The sequence below is a fragment of the Theropithecus gelada genome, chromosome 2, assembly GCF_003255815.1.
Source record: "Theropithecus gelada isolate Dixy chromosome 2, Tgel_1.0, whole genome shotgun sequence".
NCBI lineage: Eukaryota > Metazoa > Chordata > Mammalia > Primates > Cercopithecidae > Theropithecus > Theropithecus gelada.
In genome coordinates this window covers 98,902,211-98,919,007 of record NC_037669.1, presented here as the reverse complement: position 1 = coordinate 98,919,007, position 16,797 = coordinate 98,902,211, and the positions used below count along the sequence as shown (strand labels likewise).

The following is a 16,797-nucleotide window of genomic DNA, read 5'->3' as shown; positions in this document are numbered from 1 at the left end:
ATTTATGATATAGAAACAGCATACTTTCCATGACTTGGTGAACTGTCATCCTGCTTTCTAATATGGGTCAACTCTTGACATTTTATCCTTTGTACTTTCAGTGTCATGGATATTTCCCAGGGCTCCTTTAATGTGAAGTTTTTTGCTTGCATCACTTCCTCTGGGACATCTTCATCCTTTTCATCTAAACCACCTTTGTCATTGATGCAGATAAGTTCATTCTCACCAAGTTTCTCTGGCTACATCCCCAGAGCTTCTCAAATGGTAGTAGTTTCAATAATCCTACAGTCAGCTATTTCTTCTGTAACTCCACTTACATTCCTTTCAAATTTCACTTCCCACATTATCATTTTTAGTTTCTTTGCTGCACCTTCATCTTTGCTGGACAATTCCTTCTTTCAATTATCAATTTTTGTAAAATGCTACACAGATTTATCACTAGGGGACCAAGAGGCAACCCAACTACATGCTTTGCTGTCTGTGCATAAAATAAATAATGGATGCAGAGTAAGTAAATGCTGACAGACTTTGAATAAATGACATGACTGGTCACTAATGGTGATGTGCAACTGTTATTTACATAGTGATTTCTTGACTGAAGAGCTAATGGCAAAGTTTATACTTTCATGTATTTACTTCCAGTTAATATACCATGGTAACTAAACTTTGGACCATGTTGTTAAGGGGACTGATGTTATTAATATTAAACTGAAATTTGTGCATATCAGAACCATGCAAAGACTGTCTCTCTGCTCTGTGTACATATATTGTGATGTATTTTATAAAATGAACCTAATTTTAAATATATATTTTAAATACATATATTTTTTCAATTATATACACATTTTTAAATACACTTTTAACTAGCATGTTAAGTGATATATTCTAATATTTTATTTAACTTATGTTACAAATATTTTCCCATATGATTAAATATGCTTAGGAAACATGATATTGTGAGTAGCACAGAATCTACCCTAAGAATGGAATTTAATTAATTTCCAATTGAACAACATATAGATTAACAAAGTTTTCAGTACTAAAAATAATGCTGTAAAGTATATCTGTTTATACAAATAATTCTGTACTTCTGATTATTTCCTATGCATACATTTCTATAAGTGGAATGACTACATTAAAATGTATAAGTAATCTTAAGGTTTTTGATACAGACCAATTAACATTTTCATTTACCAATATATAGTCCCACAGCTAGCTTCCAACTTTGAAGACTGGAAAAGTAAAAACTTGCATTTCATTTTTTCTCACTTAATTTTCCCTTATTAACTAATGAACTTATATGTGTTTGGTGAAATTAACATTGGGCATTTGTATTTTTGCTGTTGTGAATTACCTGCCTAATTCCTTTGACCACTTTTCTCCTGGGGGTATCTATTTCTGAATGATTTAAGTGACTTCATATATATATACACATGTGTGTGTGTGTGTGTGTGTGTGTGTGTGTGTATAGTCATATCCTTACAGATACTATGTCTCATAACGAATTTGTTATAAGTTGTGGAACTCCAAAACTATCAGTTATTACCACTCTGCCCAATTCTCACATAAGTGAGATGCATAAATATAATGTTATACTAAAATTCTGACGTGTTTTTACCTGGTTCTAATATTTAACCTTCAGATTTGGTTATTAGAGTCTAATTATTAAGACTCATTTTCCTCATTGATGCACATAAAAACTCAACCATTAATTATGCAAAAGTATTCTTATCCTACATTTAAAAATCAAGGCAAGAAAATAAAACAGCCAGGCACAGTGGCTCATGCCTATAATCCCATCACTTTGAAAGACCAAGGCGGATGGATCACAAGGTCAGGAGTTTGAGACCAACCTGGCCAGTAAGGTGAAACCCTGTCTCTACTTAAAAAAGGTAACAAAAAAAAAAAAAAATTAGCTGGGCATGGTGGCATGTGCCTGTAATCCCAGCCACTCAGGAGGCTGAGGAAGGAGAATTGCTTGAACCCGGGAGGCGGGGGGTGCAATGAGCCAAGATGGCGCCACTGCACTCCAGCTTGGGTGACAGAGTGAGACTTCGTTTCAAAAAAAAAAGAAAAGAAAAGAAAAGAAAATACACCTTTAAAAACCTTTTAATTAGCTAAACTTCGCTTTGGGCATGACCCACGTTTCACAGTTCCACATTCAATTCTTCCTTCCACCCCTCTAGCTCCCATCTCTTGCCTATCTGTCTGTCCCATTGCCCTAGTCTTGTTCTTTCAGTGAAATGTATTCATATTAAAGCATTACTTCTTGAAAGAGGGCTTGAAAAGAAGACAGGAGAATGCTGGAGTATGGATCATCATGGGTGAGAATGAGTTTCTGGAGGAGCTGCTTTCTGGAATGCCTCATATCCCACCACATAAATACATGTTTTTCTACTCAACCTAGAGCAGGCAGCTTTGGCCAATAACAAAATGCCATTAAAAAACATATTGCTACATGACAGTCACTCAAGACAAAGGCATAAAATGTAATGGGAGAAAGCTGATCTGCAGTTCCAGAGCCTTTCTTCCCTAAAGCTAGACAAATCTAAACATTGAATGTCAGGGCCCTGGGGACTTTCCTGTTAGAAAAGGGTAATGAAGCTGTGGCATCTATTTTGACTGCTCAAGAGGCTTCTGTGCTCACCAATGCTGCCGGGATCCTAGGGCTAGGTTTTTATGCATTGCAGTGGCTATAAGTATAGCAATTTTCCAGAAATACATGGGTCCCTGGTTAAAATCATTTGCCCTTTTGTATCCTTTCTTGTCAATCAAAGATAGGGTTTCGGTTGCTTCAGAAATACAGGCTGCCCAATGAATGTCAGGGCAAACCCTGCTAAGAAGAGGGCAACTTCTAGAGAGAAGTCTAAATGATGCAATTTTAAAGCGAGCGAGACAAGCCGGTGAGCCATCACCACCACCTCCTCTTACTAGAGACCAGGCAGGACAGCAAGAGTGCTGTGGACAAATTCTCTGAATAAATTTGTATTTGAATCTATGTCTTATCAGACTTAGTCTGTTGTCAGTTACAATGAGAAGATATATTACATTTGCTAGCTCTTTACTTCCTTTCCTACACAAATATAATTAAATCCCTTCTCTGTAACAGGCCCCAAAGTGAAACAACCAGATATGGCTCCTGCCTTCCTAGGGTTTACAGTTTAGTGGGAGGGACAGAGACACAAACAAGTGTTTTTAGTACCAGGTAACAGGAAGTGTTAGGACAAGGAGGCTGGGGATGCTATGGGAGCTGGGGTCTGAGGCAAGCTAACCCAGTTTTCATGGGTGTGAGCAGCTTCCTAAAATAAGTGACACTGAAGCCAAGACCTCAAAGTCAAGGAAAAGTCAGCAAAATGAAAGGAGAATGAGCTAAGGGAAATCAAGGCATGTTTAAAGAACTGAAAAGAGCTGGTACACAGAACATAGAATATGACAAGGAAAACCTAGAGAAAGTGCTAGAAGCATAAGAAAGGGTCCAATTATCTATGATTTTGTAAGCCTGTTCAGAAGTTGGAGTTTATTAAGTCGATGAATGACAGGATGAGTTTTGCATTTTGGAAAGAACACTATGCCTGTACAATGGAGAAGACAGTAGAGGGAGCAAGAACAGGCAGAGAATCCAGGTGGAAGGCTCCTGTGGTCCCGTAAGGGCAGAAGGATGGTGGTGGCCTTCATGATAGTGCTCATGGCAATAAGGAGAAAATGGCAGTCTGTAACTTGTGATGTGTTTGGGTGGCAGAACTGCCAGAGCTTGATGAGATGGGGCAGTATGGTGAAGGAAAAGACAAGAATGATGCCTACATTCTTGGCTTGAGAAATTGAGTGGAAATTAGTTTCATGTGCTGACAGACAAAGCACAAAAGGAGGAACAGTTTTATTTTTATTATTTTATTTTCTTGAGACAGAGTCTCGCTCTGTCACCCAGGCTGGAGTGCAATGGCACCATTTCGGCTCACTGCAACCTCTGTCTCCTGGTTTCAAGCAATTCTCCTGCCTCAGTCTCCCAAGTAGTTGGGACTACAGGCATGTGCCACCATGCCCGGTTAATTTTTGTATTTTTAGTAGAGACAGGGTTTCACCATACTGGCCAGACTGGTCTCAAACTCCTGACCTCAAATGATCTGCCCACCTCAACCTCCCAAAGTGCTGGGATTACAGCTGTGAGCCACCGTGCCTGGCCCCAAGTTTTATTTTAAAAAAATATTTTAGAGACCAGGTCTCACTACGTTGCCCAGGCTGGTCTTCAACTCCTGGGCTCAAGTGATCCTCCTGCCTTGGCCTTCTAAAGTAGGAACAGTTTTGAGGAGGTACTTATTATGAGTTTGTTTTAACCCTGTTGAATCTGAGGTACTTATGGTGTATCCACTGGAAATGTCCAGAAGGCAGATGGGTGGTGGCTACTCAGAAAAAGGGGTATCACCTTTAAATGGAGTACTGACTCCTTAGAGGAGCTGCTTAGTATAGAACTAATAAAATCCCCAATCTCTTGGGTTTGACTTGCAAGAAGACTGCTACTACCCCTGGGCTCCATCACCGTAAACCATAATCACCATAAAGCATTATCTGTATTTCATGCCACTGACCGTGAGGTCAGCAGGAAAGAGAAGGAGAACAGGCAAGTACAAGTCCACCACCATTTGAAAAGAAAAATCTGCTCATATACTTTGTGAAAGGAAGAAATTTAGTAATAAAAATGGAAAACAGAAATGGACTTTTCCTACATTGTGTTTTATTTTTAATTTATTTTTATGTTAATTTACCTATTTTTAAAACTGGCACAGTGATCTCAGAAACATGATAAGAATCATTAGATGTTCAGGTGACAGCTTGGTCTCCCAGTTACCTAGCATAACCACACTGATACCAGGTGAGGACTGGGTCCTAAATGGACTGTCGAGGAACATCTTTTCAGTGGCCAAAAAAGGCACACATGATTCAGGTGAAATAAACAGAATGATATAAATTAGTCTAAATACTGGCACCTTTGATATATAATAAAGAATATTTTTAAAATAATACCTCCTGTAAATTTGGAAATATCTATTTTAATTGAGGGACAAGCAGGCTGTAGCATAATTTCTTATCATAATTAACTATCTAATTTAAACACTTATCTAGAATATATAGTTTGGCTTCTCATTTTCTTTTTTCCAGTAATAAAACACTTTGGTCAAACAATAACCATGCTTTACCTTTCCTTCAGGAGACACAGTCAACTTATTATATCCTATATTAGCCATATCTTATACTATGGTTACCAACTGAGGGTTTGAAGTTCCCCCTGAAATTGTGAACTGCGTGCAGAACGCTGCATATAAGCAAGTCTAGGCATTTTTATGGTAAGATAATCAAGAATAATCAGATTGTCAAAACAGACTTAGAATCACCGTCTTATATAAACATTTCACTATGGCTCTCCTACAGTGTATATTATAAATACAGGTCATAAATTATAGGTTGACAGGTTTCATATTCTCTTAAGGATAAGTAGGTTTACTTTCATAGGACCATATCTGGAAAAAAACCTCAAAAGCTAACAAGTTCATTCTGTTGCCTTTAGGCCAAATGCTTCCAAAATTATCCAAGTCAGATGAAAACTGAAAGTATGTTTATTTTTCCCTACGGGAAAGCAATTCCAGCACCTCATTCCGTAACCTATTACATTTTTTAACAACCACTGTAAAATTTATCTTTGGTCTGTATGTGCTCTAGTTTAGGTCCTCAATAGCCTTATTACTATTTTTCTTCACTTTATACACAGCTATAAACGTGTGTTAATCTTGCCCAGAGAAGACATATGGCAGTGTTCTTGTCAGGGGCCATTTTTAAACCTAATGGTTCCAATGATAAATGTGTATATATTGTACACAATGCAGCCCACACACATTAGGCATACGTCTAGTCAATACACTAGAACCTAACTATGATCAAGTTACAAGTAACAGGAGTTCAGTATCACAAAGAGCTGGGAAAAACCTCTCAGAGGACAATTTTATTCCTTGGGTAATCACCTGCCCTGAACACTGGGTGGCATCACCATTGGGCTGCAGGGCTCTAAGCAGGGCAGTGAAAGCTGCAGCTCCAGTAGAACTCCAGGAGAAAGGCAGGAAGACCTCAAAGCAGTGGGTAGTATTCAAGGAAACTGGACCCTGTGTTTTTATATATGTAAATATTCAAGGTAAGAAACCAGAGGACGATCTGGAAAAAAACAGGGAACAAGAGGGAGCCTTTGGGAGGAACATCCAAACACAAGGGAGGATGTCTATAAAGAAGGTTCCAAGAATCATCTTATAAAGAATCCTAAACTGAGCAGAGGGGTAGCATCAGAGGTTCGCTGGGGGAGAGAGACAAAAGGAGCACTTTATGAGGGCAGAACAGACTATTCCAACAAATCAAAGCAAGCAGAGGATAAGGCTAAAAATCAGATATAATATGTGATCAAAGGGGAAATTTTCAAGAAATGACACTTGATCATTTCTCCCAGGTATCATCTCATTTAATCCTCAGGCTCAGAGACAAAGAGTGCCCCATCCAAGATCACACAGCCGGGCAGCAGCAGAGCCAGACATTCACTCTTGGATTTCTGACTCAAAATCCACAGCTCCTGGCAACCTCTGGCCAGAATCGTATAATATTCCAATTCAAGTAATTAGATAGTACCATGTACAAAAAAAGTGCTATACGAATTTCAGGAACTATTGGTAGTACAGACCAATAAATTGTCATATTCCTAATATAAGGTTGAACCAAATGAAACTGCTACTTTTGTAGGCCCCAAATGGTCGGATATTGGCAATTTTATGTGATTCAATGTAATACCAAGGAATTAAAAATAAAAAGGGAAGGTGTCTCAGCCTAAACATAGAGCCCAAGGTGGTACCCTCTTGTGTTTAAATTTTATAAAAAACAGAAGAAGAATAGTGAGAGAAGAATACATAAAGCATGCTAATAAATATTTAAATGCAAAATCCTCAAATACCAACAAAAACCTTCACATTTTATGTTCTATACTCACCTTCCTCCCTGATTACTGGAATTCCGAAAGTCAGCCTTCTGGGGAACCTTCTGATTTTGAACTTGGTAGACACATACTGCCCTATTTAACAGACCTCTGTGGCCTACAGAGAGCCACCTATCTGTTCCAAGTTCCGGGTTCTCTGCTCTTCATCTACTTCAGAACCTCCAGAAAGCTCCCCAGGCAGCACCTAGGCCACTCCAGGGTAGATAATTAAGTCTGCATTTCAAGTTTCAACTACTGCTCCATCCAGGGATTCTTCATTATGGCCTACAGTATTTGGGTTGTTAGATTATCTGGAATAGACACCTGTTCAACAAACAATTCTGAAAGAAGCAGATTCCTCCAGGAGAGCAGATGGGAGTATCTACTCTCTTTCTACTGAGAGTTAAATCCAATCACTCAAACCCAGCAATTAAACAGTGTCATCAGGGCAGCTGTTACAAGGAATATAAGCAAACCCAGGTTCATCAGAGCCATTCTGTGTTGGTGTTCCTCGTATTTTGAAGACATAATCATTTCTATTTCCTAATTAACTCTGCTAATTAGATATAACTACATAAAATAGAAGTGTAAAATATTTTGTGCTTCCTAAACAAAAATGCTTTGTGAAGTCTACAAGCATTTTTGTCCATTTATGTGTTTGTCACAAATGGACAAAAAGGCCATCATCCTTGGGATAAAAAGGCAAAAAGTAGCCTCCATTCAGAGCATCTTAAGCTATGAAAAATGCATCTGGAAATGACTCCATGTTTGAGCTAGGAATATCTTCCATTCATGAAGACCTCCAAAACTTAAAAACAGCCAAAACAGAATGGCTTTTGAATCAAAACATTGTATTTCAGTGAGACTATTCCCGAATATGGAATAAAGTTAAGAGTTTAGCGTGTTTGCAGTTAATCCAGAGGCCAAGGAGAATGGTGGTAGGGAAATTGTAGACATTGAGTTCAGACACTGAGCTCTCTTGTATTTTTATCCTTTCTAACCTTTGGGGTACTTATTTGGAAGGTAAGGATGGGCCTATGTCATAAGGAAAGAAGGGCTAAATAAGATCAAAGGTAAAGCACTAATAGAATCTAGCTCATTGTCAACACTGGTTAACAGTGGTGAAATTGTGTATTTTTTAAATTTTTTTAAATTAAATTTAATTTAATTTAATTTAATTTTTTTTTGAGACAGGGTCTCACTGTTTCACTCTTTTGCCCAGGCTACAGTGCAGTGGCGTCATCATTGCTGGCTGTGGCCTAACACTCCTGGGCTCAAGCAATCCTCAAGCCTCAGCCTCCCAAGTAGCTAGAACTACAGGTGTGCACCACCACACCTGGCCAAATTTTAAACATTTTTATAGAGACGGAGTCCTGCTATGTTGCCTAGGCTAGTCTCAAATACCAGGACCCAGTTGATTCTCCCATCTCGACTTCCCAAAGTGCCAAGATTGCAGGCATAAGCCATCACACCTGGCCTGTATCAATTTTTATAGAGCTACATTTGTTGAGCATATACTATATGCCAGGTACTGTTCATTTAATCCTCAAAATAATTTCATGATCTCATTAGCATTACTAACTTCATTTTATAGATGAAGAAACTGTGGCATCAATAAATTAAGCAATGGCCGGGCGCGGTGGCTCAAGCCTGTAATCCCAGCACTTTGGGAGGCCGAGACGGGCGGATCATGAGGTCAGGAGATCGAGACCATCCTGGCTAAAACGGTGAAACCCCGTCTCTACTAAAAAATACAAAAAACTAGCCGGGCGAAGTGGCAGGTGCCTGTAGTCCCAGCTACTCGGGAGGCTGAGGCAGGAGAATGGCGTGAACCCGAGAGGAGGAGCTTGCAGTGAGCTGAGATCCGGCCACTGCACTCCAGCCTGGGTGACAGAGCAAGACTCCGTCTCAAAAAAAAAAAAAAAAAAAAAAAAAAAAAAAAAAAAAAAAAAAAAAAATTAAGCAATATTATTACTTAATATTTGTCCAAAGTCACATAGCTGGTAAGTGGCAGAGCTAAGCTGAGCCCATGCCCATGAACTCTGCATGCAATACTGTCTTGCATCATTACTGTTATTGTTCACTCCACTTTATTTCTCATATTTCATCTTCCATGTAGTTTCTAACTTATAATTCCATGGAACATGGATATCATAGAAAAATTCCATTTAAGAAAGGGCAACTAGATGTTCTTAACTAGAAAGATGATAAAATTAGGCTGGGCGTGGTGGCTCACACCTGTAGTCCCAGCACTTTGGGAGACCGAGGCGGGCAGATCACTTGAAATCAGGAATTTGAGACCGGCCTGGACAACATGGTGAAACCCTGTCTCTACTAAAAATACAAAAATTAGCCAGGCATGGTGGTGGGTGCCTGTAATCCCAGCTGCTTGGGAGACTGAGGCAGGAGAATTGCTTGAACCTGGTAGGTGGAGGTTGCAGTGAGCTGAGATCATGTCACCTCACTCCAGCCTGGGCAAGAGAGCGAGACTTTGTCTCAAAAAAAAAAATGAAAAAAAATTTTTAAAGATGATAGAATTGGCAAAAATATAAAGTTAAAATTAATTAGGAACAATAATTTGATTTTAAAAGACTGGGAAGTTTTGTAGGCAGTGAAATTATATGTTTAAAACAGTTCTTTAAATTTTTTTATTTTTTGAGATGGAGTCTTGCTTTTTCACCCAGGCTGGAGTGAAGTGGCATCATTTTGGCTCACTGCAACCTCTGCCTCCCAGTTTCAAGTGATTCTCCTGTCTCAGTCTCCCGAGTAGCTGGAATTACAGGTGTGCACCACCACGCCGGACTAATTTTTTTTTATTTTTAGTAGAGACGGGGTTTCACCATATTGGCCAGGCTGGACCGACTCAAATGATTCACTCACCTCGGTTTCCCAAAGTGCTAGGCTAAAACTGTTTAATACGTCCAAACTCTGAATTTCTGTCGAGCTCTTTTTGTATATTCAATGGTCTTGTATAGTCTTACCTGTTTTTATTTAATTTTGCTTATTTCATTCCATTTCTATTGAGATTGAGGGGGTGTGCCCTAGGTCTGTGTCTGTGCTTTTGCATTTCTCGGGGAGTCCTGCATGCCAAGTCAAACTCTAAAATATCTTTTTGAAAAGAAATTGATTCCCATAGCAATTTCTTCTTTCTTCTTAGAATTCATTTGTTGAATTTTTTACCTCACATTCATTAAGAAAGTAATTAGATTTCAGTTTTTTGAGATTTTGCCTTACCTAAACATCTATTTAAATAAATAAGCCACCTGGTTTTAAAATAAAGTAGAGATTTAGTTTTCCAGGCCAAATAATCTTCTGAAAGTTCTTTTGGCTCTAGTTTTGAAGGGAATGAAAATAACACAGAAACTCAAGGGATCATGAAATTCAAATACAATTACTTCAACTTCAGTAATGCTCCAAAAGACATACAGGTGAGCTCTTACCAGCGGAATGAGCAGGCTAATCAGGTCTGTCAAAGGTTTGCCGAGCAGCAGCAGGTCTTCTGCAGCCTGAGTGTCCTCTCCTGAGCCAGACTTCTGGGCCTGGAACAGGGAGAAGAGAAATGAAAGACAGTCTCGGTGATTAGTCAGCTTGGCTAAAGGAAACAGGACCACTCTGTCTGGCAGACACAAGGGGCTGGGGAAGCATTCTACCTCGGTTCCCAAGGATGGAATAGATGGAGGCCCCAGAAGAGATACTATGCTTTGTTATGACACAAGGAGTGTAGCTATTGCCACTGCCACCAGCTCAGGCTACAGAGGCTGACCTCTGTACAGCACATAGATAAAGCAATTACAATGGTTGCTGCTGCTCGAGGAATAATGGTGATGTCCCATACATTGCAGTGGGGAAGGACTTAATCTTTTTTTTTTTTTTTTTTTAGATGGAGTCTCGCTCTGTCACCCAGGCTGCAGTGCAGTGGCAGGGTCTCAGCTCACTGCAACCCCTGCCTCCTGGGTTCAAGCGATTCTCCTGACTCAGCCTCCCAAGTAGCTAAGATTACAGGCTCTTTCTACCATGCCTCGCTAGTTTTTGTATTTTTAGTAGAGACGGGGTTTTGCCATGTTGGCCAGGCTGGTCTCTAACTCCTGACTTTACATGATCCACCCATCACAGCCTCCCAAAATGCTGGCATTACAGATGTGAACCACCGAGCGCAGCCAAAAGTGCTTTATCTTAACCATCCTGAGACCAGGTGCTGAAGAAAACTGAACTTTAGAGAAGCTGGGTCGTTTGTCTAACATCTCACAGACAATGGATGACAAAGCCAGAGGACCAAACCCAGGCTGACTCCAAGTCACAAATGCTAATCTCCTCTGAGCATGTTTATGAACATTATGATACATACCAAGTGCATTCTGCTGTGCTTTCCTTCTCTATATTGCATACATATGCTCAAATAACATCTAGAATATTTGTCCAACATATCACTGCATGAATAGGCTTCAAATACAGGTCTACATTCCTGTGAATGTGTAGACTTAAATGGCAATGAAAATAAACGAGTGAGTGGTTTTTACATTGTGTGTCTTCTCCCAGGGGTTTTATAGAATTGTCTAGTTCCAAAGGAGACTTCTATCACAGAGATGAATAATTTTATATTGAAAAATGGTACGGATTATTTTTTGCATTTGCTATAATACGTATACACTCTTCCTCTCTGTTTTCACTTTTACTCAGAAGAAACAAAACCACTTTTCAATAATGACCTTTGCCAGAGCCTACAGAGCAGGCCAGAGGCTGCCCTGCCTTGAGTCATTCACCTGGACTCCAGGGCCCTTCTCATAAATGCCTTGTTTCCTTCTGCACTTCTGGCCTATGGACAGAATTTCAGTTGCCTGTTTTCTTTGGTTCAGAAGAACTTGACTGAAAATCGGACACCTGTCTTTTAACAACCTGCACATCAGACACCTGTCTTTTAATAACCTGCACATCTCAACAGGTGAGGAGAACAAGGGTCATCATTAGCTTGGAGCTTGCCTCTCACTTCCCTGACTGACTTTATCAGAAGCGGAGAATTTCCTTTCAGGAAACAAATGTGCAGCACTATTCAAGAGGCCCGAACCTTTCCAAATCTCGGCCGTTGATCCCTTGCCCTCTGAAACATTATCTGACATGGAATATCACCACATTACCCCTTAGAGCACATTGATTTCCTCCTGGGAGAGATAAGGCAGTCTTGCAAATCAGCAATGAGGCAGCAGTGAGGGGTCTGGTGCCTCCTTTCCAAACCCATATAAGCAAGGAAATGGGGCCACAACACAAGAAACACTGTGGGACTTTTTCCACCAGGACGTCCCAGTCCTCCAGATCCTCCAAGATCTACATAGTCATACGTCATAGTCGCCAAGAAACATCGATCCAGCCTACCGGTACTCATGTGGCCACCTCCTTGCAAAGTTGCCAAGAGTTCCAGAAGAAAGAGAATGCTACAGCTTTGCACAACAGAGAGGTGGCACAAAAGAAAGACATTAGAAATTCCACTCTCCCCACAAGAGTACTGGCCCACAAAGGAAGCTCTGTGCAACAAAAGGACATCTGCCTGGATGCAGCCATAAACACTGAAGCCCCCAGAATCAAATGCAAAGGCCTAGGCCCGTCTTGTCTCTCAGCCTCTCTCCAATTCCACAACATCACACTCCCTCATGTCGGCCTCCCAACGCCTGGATTTCCCACCCTTTGTGTGCATCCTGTACAGGGCCGGTGTCCCTGTCACCACATCATGACTGTCTGTTCCATCCAGGTCCTCTGATTTTGCCTCTGGTCCCACTGACCCCTTTCCAGAACTCACTCCCTTTTGTCATTGCTGTGTGTGAACTTACCCCACTCCTAGCAATCCCCTAGCTGTTATAGCCTAGGCAAGAGAGGAAGCTAGCCTGGGTGAGGGTGGTAGCAACAGGGTTGGAGAGAGGCAATTGGATGAGTTGGATATGTATGGTAAAATCTACATGATTTGGTGACAGATTAGATGTGGGATATAAAAAAGAGGGAAATTTCAAGAATGCCTCCCAGGTTTCTGGTTTGCATGGCAGGGTGAGTGGGGCAGCGCTTGCTGGCAGGGAAATGGATTTGGGGGGTAGATCTTGAGTTTGGCTTTGGTCTATGGGGAATTCTAGTGGTCATATTGAGCAAGCTGCTAGGTATATGAATATTGACTTCAAAGAAGAACTTTAGGTAGAAGTATACATTTAGTAGCCTTAAACGTATCAAACTGAAAAAGTGGACATTCCTTTGAAACTTGTCATCCTTTTAGTTAAACTGTGAGATCCTAGAGGGTGGGGACTGAATCATATTCACCTTTGCATCGCGAATGTGCGACATGACGGTGTTTGGGGAGCACAGTGAGTGTCAAATTGATCCGAGCCACACCACTGACAGTTACGCTCCACTGTGTGCTAAAACCTGCTGGAGATATAAGACAGGAACTGGGCTGGGTGTGGTGGCTCATGCTTGCAATTCCAGCACTTTGGGAGGCCAAGGCGGGTGGCCTGTCAATTTCTGAGTCATATTTAACATTAAATAGCAATACAGCATTACCTAAAATGAGATAACAGAAGACAGCTTCCCAGCATCAAAAAAAAAAAAGGCCATGTATAATACAATTCTCTTACATCTAGCATTGCTACACGGATCTAGCACACAGAAGTAGATAATCAATAGAGGTCTGCTAAATATACACAGAGGTAAGGCATCTATAAAGAACAAGAGACAGTTAATTCCTCAAGTAGTTCCTGTCTTATTTTATTTATTTTTTTGAGATGGAGTCCTGCTCTGTCGTCCAGGCTGGAGTGCAGTGGCACGATCTCGGCTTACTGCAACCTCTGCCCCCTGGGTTCAAGCAATTCTCATGCCTCAGTCTCCCACATAGCTGGGATTACAGGTCCCCACCAGCACACCGGGCTAATGTTTGCATTTTTAGTAGAGATGGGGTTTCACCATGTTGGCCAGGCTGTTCTCAAACTTCGGACCTCATGATCCGCCTGCCTCAGACTCCCACAGTGCTGGGATTACAGGTGTCAGCCATCACGCCCAGCCTTTATTTTTATTTTTTGAGATGGAGTCTTGCTCTGTCACCCAGGCTGGAGTGCAGTGGCATGATCTCAGTTCACTGAAATCTCCGCCTCCCAGGTTCATCAAGTGATTCTCCTGCTTCAGTCTCCCGAGTAGCTAGGACTACAGGTGTGTGCCACCACGCCTGGCTAATTTATTTTTTTATTTTTTTATTTTTAGTAGAGACGAGGTTTCACCATGTTGGCTGGGCTAGTCTTGAACTCCTGACCTCATGTGATCTGCCCACCCGGGCCTCTCCCAAAGGGCTGGAATTATAAGCATGAGTCACCATGCCCAACCCAGTTCCTGTCTTTATATCTCCAGCAGGTTTTAGCACACAGTGGAGCATAACTGTCAATGGTGTGGCTCCAATCAATTCAATTCAACACTTACTGTGCTCCCCAAATACCATCACGTTGCACGTCCGCAATGCAAAGATGAATATGATTCAATCCCTATTCTCTAGGATCTCATGGTTTAACTACAAAGATGACAAGTTCCAAATAACTGTGCTAAGGCAGAATACGAAAACTGCTATAATAGAGGTAGAAATAAAGTTTGGGTGAAGGAGGGAAGTAGGATAATGTCACAACTGACTTCATCACTCGGATGGTGGGGACGGGGTCTACTAGGAGTCATATGGAGTGCAGATATTTCACATGTGGAAATTTCATGAGGAAAGGCACAGGAGTGACAAAGCACAGCATCCATTTACAAGATGGCAGTGCAACGAACTGTCTGGTTGGGGTATGGGCAGCATGGAGGTCAGGCAGATGGGCTGGGAAGGTACCCTGGGGCTCGATTGTATAAGCCTTTGAATGTCTTGGCAAGGAGTTGGAAAGTTATAGATAATGAGGTGTCACTGAAGTTTTCAAAGGAAGGGAGAAACTATCAGGACTATGGGCTATGACAGAAAAATCTCAACCGCATTCAACAACCAGGCAGAGGGTAGCTCATGGTGAAGGCCAACAAGGGGAAGGCCATGAAGGAATCAGATTGGATAATTATAAGAGATGCTAAAAATAGACAGCCCCCCAAAATAGCCCCCAATCACGGATAGCCTTTATGTGTATGTGAGACTAAGAAAGACTCAGTAGCCACGTTACGGTCTTTCAACAATACTGATGTATCTGCAAATCAACAGCAGTTTAATGGTCCTACTATCAGGAGGGTGATGTAAAAAGCTTCCCCAAACCACCTCAGAAAGGATCAACAAGGCCCAGAATGGAAAGTCAGGTGACCTGAATTAGAATAATAAATATTTGTCTTCCCTAGAAAAGCCCTCCCTAATCTCAAAATTGGGTTTCATCCCCTGCCTCATTATTCATTCTGCAGCATGTAATACCTTTCAATGGCTGCATTTTCACACATGCAATAAGATGAAGACTTGCTTCATTATTTGTATGTTGACAGTCTTCTCTATTAACCTGTAAGCTTCCTGAGAGCTAACATCCTTTCTCCCTAGATTCCTGCTGAAAGTACAGGTGCCTAGCCCTATGCTAGGCTCATAAGTACAAAATAACTCATAAGCCTGCTAGGAGTTAAAGTCAGTAAATATGAACTGAGTGCTCTTCCATGCACCAGGACGTAGAAATGAGAAAGTCATGGCCCACAGGAGGCCCCCTGTAAACAAGAAAGGAAGAACCTTTCTTCTTGTTGCTGTTCATGATACAGTAACCACTTATTGGTCACCTTCACTGGGCCAGGTATATGTATGCCACTTTACATCTATATATAATTATATATATTTTATTCTCCCATTGAAGTCTCACAACCACCCAGCAGAGTGGTGATCACACCTACCTTCCAGATGAGGAACCTGATACTCAGGTGCAGTAACTTGCCCGAGGTCATACAGGTGGTGGTATGTCTGGGATTTGAATCTAAGGCATTCCAACCTGCATGACCCACATGTCCCCACCACACCAGTGAGTCTCAGGCACTTTGTCTCTGTCTCTATAATCTTTCACACATAACATTCAGAGGTGAACAGGGACCAGTTCTAAATCACGGGGAAGGTAGTGGGTAGGGACTGAACTTCTGATGGAGATTCTGACACATGCCTGCCTTTGCTCCCCAATACACATACTTGCATCATACCACTCTCCTCCCTGGAAAAATGCTTTTGTGAATCTAAGCATCATTATAATTTTAAACATGGGCCTCTCTCAATTCTTCTACTTTAAAGAAGCTCCTATTAGAAGTAGACATAGGTTTCAAGTGCAGAAGAATCTCCAGTGTGAGAAGTATGTCTATAAATGGAAGGGGTGACTTAGGGTTTTGGAAAGTACTTATGGCTCAGTGTTTCAAGGCAGATATGTCTTTGATTCACATTCCATTTCTTTTCTCAACTCTTTCACCTAATTCAGCCTCAAGGACGACTCCTCCTTCATATTGACACCAGGTGTCATGGAGATCAAAGTCAGTGGTCAAGGCCAAAAGCAATACATGGCAGATATTATGAGAGATGATTTAGAAAAATGATAGCAGTAAAATGTACAGTGGTGTTGAAGACTATGAAAACAATAAAAAGCAGTGATCTACTGGGAAACTAGCAAGTTGGAAATAGAAAATTCAAAAATATTTTGTATTAAGGAGTTTCCTTTTAAAACATCCCTGAATATCTACCTAATCACTTATAGTAAAAAACAGAATTTCTATTGTTCTGAAGATTTTTAACTTCTGATCCTTTTTTTTTCATCTATAATTTACAAGAAAATCTTTTACAGATTATCATCAAAGTATCCTGT

General features: G+C 40.9%; 1 protein-coding gene across 4 annotated transcripts in view; it reads right to left on the bottom strand.

Moving 5' to 3' along the window:
• Nucleotides 1–16,797, bottom strand: part of ULK4 (unc-51 like kinase 4) — a 696,865-nt gene that overhangs the window by 191,273 nt on the left and 488,795 nt on the right. For all 4 annotated transcript variants that reach the window (XM_025376619.1, XM_025376622.1, XM_025376621.1 and 1 more), the window contains one exon: nt 10,441–10,539. In XM_025376619.1, the coding sequence (XP_025232404.1) occupies nt 10,441–10,539 (99 nt within the window). The remainder of the gene's footprint in view (nt 1–10,440; nt 10,540–16,797) is intronic.